Below are 7,362 nucleotides of genomic sequence, written 5' to 3'. Positions count from 1 at the left end.
AATCTTGTGATCTCGTCTGCTGCTTAGTTACAAACTTACTTGTCATTGGAACTGGATCATAGTCATCATCACCCTCCTCCAAGTCTGTTATCAAACAAACAAAAAAAAAATCAGAGTATTAGTGTTGGTACTTTCTGACAGTGGAAGATTACCTCTACAGTGCACCAGTTATCAACATCAGATCTTTAAGAGGTTTGTGTCTTAGTGGTTGAGTGTCTGGGTTAAAGTCACACTCTGATCATCATTTGATCTACTGTAAAATAAAAATACCACAAAAATGTGTTCAAAACTAAGACACAATTTTCATATGAATGGATTTTTAAAGTTACAGCCAAGTCAAACCAGAAACTTAAAGGCCTACATCAGGCACTTTGAGCTTACTTCCGGGTATGAAAAGAGCTCACAAAAATAACTTGCTTTTTTAAACTTTTGCTCTTTAGTGAGTTAAGGGTAATTTATAAAAACTATTTTATAAACTATTTTTGGTAACTGCTGACATTACACTACCTACTATAACATTTGCTAAATTTATGTGTGACACAAGGCGTCTTATATTGAAAGGTAGTCATGTAAACCTTAGATTAACAACTATAACCCATCTCATATTCCAAAAAAGTTTTTTTCACTTTTATTTCAATTTTATTTATACCACAATAACCATATAATTTATACACAATAACATAAATACAAATTGGTGTTTTATTTTTCTAAAAGGGTAATAAGACTTTGTGGCTGCAGGGTTGTGATACAGACCAAAATGAGGGAGCAAAACTACCAAATAATCCCTAGATACAACTAAGACCTCAGCCCACTGCTCCTGCAAGCGAAAGGTCAAAAGCAAATGACAGCTTACACACTTCCTGGTGTTTGAAAAAACAAAAATAGAGTTTATTTTAACTAAGACTTTTAAGTGAGAACTGTCAGTTTGAGGTTAAAAGTGTAGCAGGAAACCAAAAAAGCCTTTCGCACTTAAGACAAATGTAAGGAAATGTATGAATAGGTCATAACATAAGATTGTGCAACTTTTACTGTGCACAGTAAATGCAATCGAGATAGGTCTCATTAAAATAGCATCAAAAATGTTGGTGTTTTTAGAATAAAAATTAAAAGTGCAGTGGATAATCTTTTAAAATAAGAACCACATTATTGATTTAAGATGAAAACAATCACAATAAAAGATGTTTATCGACCAAATAATTAAAACAGGCCATTTAATTATCTTTTCTGAATGGTTTATGCTTATAAATTCCAAATATTAGTTTAAGATGAAACACAGCTTTACAAAAAAAGAAAAGTAGTGAGTAAGAAGTGAGTAAATAACTTGAAAAATAGATAAATTAAAAATATTAGAACAATTTGACCCAGTATATATGCTTGTGCGTGGAAGCTTAACACACTGGTTTAATATCAGAGGCAACAGTAGATTAGTGATTTTTTTTTAGTTTATCCTTCCCTGAGGCGTCATCAAATCTTAAAGAAGAGCTTGCAAATCGCGGCAAACCCCATACAAACCGTTACGTCAGGTCATTTGTTTTTACCATAGCGACTAAAGACCGTCCAAATAATTCTGCACGAGGGTTACGGTTAGATCCACTAATCCTGACCTTGTTAGTGAAGAAATTGCAACACTTAAGCATTAACAGAAAAGTGTTCTGTCAATGTATCATAAAGGGTGTGGTTTCAGCTGATGGAAACGGTTACCCTTAAGAAAATAAACAGCTTTGGTTTGAAAGAGTCAAGATTTGACAGAAGACATGCACTGAAAAGCAGCTTGAGTTCTGAATTGATGAGCAATTTTGTATAAATATATATATATATATATATATATATATATATATGGGTGAGAAATTAAAAAAATAAGCTTACATACCGGAATGGCCCGACCCTTCATATTTAGTTGAAAGAGCTGCAGAAAAAAGCAAAATATTAAAATAATTTAAAATACAGTATACACTCGGAATAAAATATTTAAGGTCCCACTCCTATTATCTTTTAATCTATTTTTAAATAATTCCCAGTGGTCTTTTAACTATCATTATGCCATTTTTTGCCAAAATAAAAAAAAAAAATTGCCAGTAGAATTTGACCTCTAAGTTGTGGGTGGAACTGTCGGCGTGGAGTGAGCCTTCCCGTCATCCAGTTATTTAAACACTCTCCCACTAGCTTACAGCCCCTCAAATCCCCAAGCTAGCATTAATGTACAACAAAAATGGCGGGCAATATTGAAGCTATCCAGGCGTACATTTTGGAGCCAGATCAGGCGAGGAAGCGCATTTTCAACATAAGAAATATGATCTTTTTCAAACAGCGATTTTCCGTCTGCTCCTGATTCAGGACTTACATAAAGAAATAATTATGAGTGCCGTTTTATTCTTTATGTAGGTCCTCCAACATCAGAAAAATGCCACAAGAGCATGTTGAAAACACAATTTTCCTTTAAATAAAATCTTTATATCCGTTTGAAAAATTATCTTACTTCTATTATGCCAAGAAGTTATGCTCAGGCATTGATACTTTCTGGTTCCAAGGTTCATCTATTTTCTTTAATGTTATTGCTGTGTTTTATGAGTGAACAGAACTTCCCCTCTTTCATGTGGTCATATATATATACACACATACAAATATGCACGTGTGTGTGTATGAGGGAGAGTCACAAAGTGTCATAGACGGTGCGTACATGTAGATAGTGGGGGAGGGACAGCCTGGATCAGGTACACATAGACCCTGATTAGATGTTTATCACCTGAAAGCTTCACATAGATGAGAACGTACCGGAGGCAGCTGGCAGCAGCAGCAGCAGACTCAGGAACAGCAATCGCATCATCTTCAAATGCTGCAGGGGAAGAAGAAGAAGAAGAAAAAAAAAAAAACACCCGAGTTAAAAATATCTACCATTAGCATGCAGACACTGATGTGTGTGAAATCTCAATGTTTTGGTTTAGAGATGGGGCTGTGACAAGAAGCAGATACTCTAAAAATGGGGCCTGGCTGACACTTTTCGGGTTTCATCATAAAGTCAGTGGAAAAGTACAAAATGTGAGCCAACGAAGCCTCGCGCCATTTTAACCGGGTTAAAGAAAACAAAAACAAAAAAAAAACATGTAGATTGCAATCCGAGATAGGTGCTGAGAGAGGGTCAAACTGATAACTGTTTCCCCTAACGCTCAGCAGAAAAAAGAAAGTAAAAACACAAAAACAAGAAATTCTGTAATACTCAGCAGCCAACAAATTGTCAGCTCAACACTTACAGAGCCTCGGGGTAAATGAGAAAATAACTTTCCAGAAATGTGTTGTTTGTTTTTTTTATTCTTCTAATAAGTCCAATGGTTATATTTATAATAATTACGATAATAATTAAAAAAAAACTTTTACAAGTATAAATATGTCATTTTTATGACTTATCTCATGGAACAAATCTGTCTCCGTTTTGCTGTCGTCACTCCAACAAAAACAAATTCACAACTTCCTTGTGGCCCAAGCCCAACTCCTGCCTCATCTCTCTTCCCTACTACAAGCAAGTTAGATGTGAAGAACAGATGTCCTTAACATTGCAAACAAAGGCCCAGCTGCTTACAACACAATAAAGATGCTGATATTTTTAAAATGGGAAATCATGGGAATGACCCCTGTTCCAGTTGAGGTCTCTGGAGAGGTTTCCTTGTACAGTCTTAAAATTGGCCGGAGATCAGGAGCCAGAAGTTTCTCATGCTGCGTTTCATGACGAACAACCCTACCGTTGACCTTTGTGCTGCATGTTACACTACAGGCGCCTCTTCTCTGTAAGCAGGTAACATTGTGTTCCTAATCCTTCTCAGGTACTCACTATGGTGCAACAACAAACCTGCTTTTTTGAAGATCGCACCTTTGAAGGTACACCTAACACACCGATTTTTCCATCTCATTGCTGCACTTTGAGGACGTGATACATGCTCATCTGTGCTGCAGCGTTTACATATATATACATATATATATTAGATTTTTTAGCCCTTTGATACCTGTAGGTGGTGGACATGTGCTAATAAACAGTAGAAAAAGAAAATGAAGGAATAGCCCCTCCCTGCTTGTACAGTGTGAACAAGGACCCACGTTTAGCATACTATAGAACGCGTTAAATGTGGGTTCCTGGACATATATTAAATGCTTGATATAAATGTAGCTTAACACTGCAGCTATCAGTCTTTGGTAATGATGAAAAGCATCACTTCATAGTCATCTTTTTGACATCACTATTCATAATCCAGTCGTGCTCAACCTTCTCGGGCCACTTTTATTACAGCTGAAGTTTATCGCCTTTTCTGCAAAGTCAAAAGTCCACCAAGTCTGTCTGCACAAACATGACTGTAAACCAAACCATAAGATTATCTTCCGGCAGAAATAGCAGAAGAGCTTGGAGAACTATCTGGGCTGATTGTTTTGGGAGAAAGATGTTAATTACACAAGCAAGGCTGATTGGAGAGGGAGTGTAGTGTGTGGGCTGTTCTGGCCTATTGAATAGCTCAGTAAATCTCTGAACGCTTCCAACCTAAGATGCTGCAAATAAAACCCCGTTCTGTATCCAATTTGCTTCTCAGAGTCCCTCTGGGTGAAATAATAAGCTGATCCAATTTGCAAATATTTATCAACCCAGTCCACTGCTTCCGTGTCCAAAAAGCCGCCTGTATTATTTTTCAAATTGGGTAATATATTCTTGTGCATTTGAATTTGCCATTTCATGCCAAAACCCAATTTGCAACGTATGATAACCAGCAGCATGCTCGTAAACCCCGCACGCCAGAACGCCCTCTGCAAGGCAGATCAGCAGCGATAAATGAAGAAACCAACAAATCATGCGATTGTAGTGCTCTGCTGCAAGGCAGTAATATACCATGGCAGTGCTGGAGGGGAAAGGGGAGTTCTGTTCCACTTCTTTTAACACAGATTTCCACCGGACCTCATGCCTATCAGGCTATGTTAGCACTCCTAACACCTAAATCCTGTTTACCAAGGTTAATTTTTTATCCAAAGCTTTCAATCCTAACCTGCACAATTGGACACAGAGCTTAACAAGCAGTTACGACCTACTATTTATTTACTACACTGATGTCACAGAAACAGTGACAAATGTTCAAAACATTTACAAAAAAAACAAGAAGTTTAAATGGACTTTTCAAATACATTCAAAAACGTCAATCATTTCTTGTTCAGCGCCTGTCACTGAGAAATGTTTACTCCTCTCTGCTATCTCTGCACCTGCTGTTTGCCTAAGTGAGGTTAACTCAAACCCCACGCTACTCCATTAGACTGTAAAGCAGCCGTACAGTGCACAATAACAGGCAAAAACAACAACGATTCCAGCAATACTTACCTTTTTTCTCGGTTAAATTCCACTGCACAGGACTAAAAGAGCTAAACTACTAAGGAGCGATTGTCTATGATGAATGAATGGAGAGTTTCTGAGCATCAGGACTCGAGTCTGTGAGTAACAATGAAAGCAGCTAAGAGGATATGAGTTTATGTCTCACAATGGCAACCCAGCTAACAGCCTGGAAACACACACATCCTGTACTGTATTTCCCTCTTTACAAAAGTGTGTGTGAAGACGTATAAGACCTGTGAACACACAGATTATAAATCCAGACTAAAGTGCTGCTCCACTCTGACCCAAACAAGCAGAATGAGGACATGCAGCAAGAATACAGCTCAGCTTAACATTTCATCTGCTATCTCTCTCTTTTTTTTTTTTTTTTTAATCTGATGGAGACAAAGTTGTCATTCTTTGTGTTGTTACCAGCGTCTGCTCACACAGAGGCTTATCCAAAAAAGCAATTTCCTTTCTGCAACAGGCAAAAACTGCAAATATAAATACATATAGAAACCTGTGAATGCAGAAAAAGAGGAGCAGCAGAGGGTATTTTAGCAGCTACTCTTGCATAATAAGATACTGACACTCCAAACGTTCTGACTGTATTTGTCTGCAGCTACATGTTTGAGAGTCAGAGGGATAAACTGACTGAACTCCAGAGCAAAAAATAAAGCATGAAGAGCTGTTCCATATAAAAAGTAGCTTTAAATTAGATTATTTTAAATATCTATATATACAAGCATGTAGATATTATTTTATATTTCTAAATTGAAAGTATATTTTTGACTCTACCTGAGGAGCTTTTAACGCACAGATGCCGCGCAGTTTGAGTCCAAAAAGTTACTGCTGAGTAGGCCAGAAATAGGTCGAAAGAGTGGCTCCTAACTCACGCGGGGATTTCACAGTCAACTCATTTCACGCACAACAGCAAACTACACTTTCACAGAAGAGTGTCTGTGGGTTTTTTTGAAAAATACCCGTGGCTGGTTTTTCTGTTTAAAGCTGATCCCTACCTTTACGCACGGCTCACACAAACGCACACCACGCACTTTTGTAATTCTTCAGAAGAAAAAAAAAAGACACACAGCAGCTCCAGCCGACTGTTTGTACAACCTGTGAGGTTTTGGCTGATGGACGTGCGCTTACCTGGTGCGCCTCCTCGAGCACAGGTGCGTAAGTTCAGGTATGAAGTAGCTGTCAGGCGCATTTGGAATGTCAGTTTCATAGAATCCCCTGTATTTCTTTGTCCATTCAAGTTATTGGTTACTTTTCTATGGAGTAAGACAGTAATCTGACTTCAAAAGTTTATTTACAGGCAGAGTTTAGTTTTTCTCACTTTTTTCTTTTACAAGTTTCTTTTTAACTTGTGTTTTTCTTTTGCTATCTCCTTGGAGATCTGTCTATTTTTTGTGTGTCTGAGCAATGAAAGATTGTGATCTTTTCACGTTTGACTGTACACAACACAATTCTTTGAAACAGTGCACCAAAACCCAGATTCCCTCCATTAAAGCGCACTCCTTTAACATAAAAGTTTTTAAATGTTTTTTCAAGAACACATTAAAACACTAGGATGCAGAGATCTAGCACGAGGCACATATAAAAGAGCACACTTAAAGAAAACTTACATGAAAGTGAGCTGATCCACAGAGATGTCTTTGGACTGTGTGTTTTGTTGTTGTTGCTCTCACTCCTAGATCCTTACAAGCATGGAAACTGCCAGTGTGTGCACATTAACACAGGTGTACTCTGTCACCGTCTGCAAACTGTTCCGCATTGGCTTGCTGAAATGTGACACCTCCTCTTATCTGGTCTTTAGACTTGCTTTGCATGTTGTGAAACTTGTTCGCAGAGTGAAACCAATGCAACTGGGCTGTGTGCAACCTTAAAGTCATCCGCCAGCGTGGCTTTGGCTCCTCTCTTCTAACTAGTGTGTGTTCTAAATGGTTGTGTTATATTTCATTAAAAAAACAACATTTTCTTTTGTTTATTTTTTTGAATTATGAATATTATAAGGCTTATAA

The 7,362-nt window shown here is 37.6% G+C and overlaps 1 protein-coding gene across 1 annotated transcript in view; it reads right to left on the bottom strand.

The window, feature by feature from the left end:
- The window catches only part of si:dkey-262k9.2, a 10,252-nt gene extending 3,743 nt beyond the window's left edge, over positions 1-6,509 (bottom strand). The window contains exons 1-4 of the mRNA XM_036215927.1: positions 6,488-6,509; positions 2,773-2,833; positions 1,871-1,906; positions 82-84 (exon numbers count right to left, since the gene is read on the bottom strand). Coding sequence (XP_036071820.1) covers positions 82-84; positions 1,871-1,906; positions 2,773-2,824 — 91 coding nt within the window. The 5' untranslated portion in view covers positions 2,825-2,833; positions 6,488-6,509. The remainder of the gene's footprint in view (positions 1-81; positions 85-1,870; positions 1,907-2,772; positions 2,834-6,487) is intronic.
- Between the last annotated feature and the right edge of the window lie 853 nt (positions 6,510-7,362).

The sequence above is a fragment of the Oryzias melastigma genome, linkage group LG16 (genome assembly GCF_002922805.2).
Source record: "Oryzias melastigma strain HK-1 linkage group LG16, ASM292280v2, whole genome shotgun sequence".
In the NCBI taxonomy this organism is placed as follows: domain Eukaryota; kingdom Metazoa; phylum Chordata; class Actinopteri; order Beloniformes; family Adrianichthyidae; genus Oryzias; species Oryzias melastigma.
The sequence above is the reverse complement of the archived record's forward strand: the minus strand, read 5'-3'. Positions and strand labels throughout refer to the sequence as shown.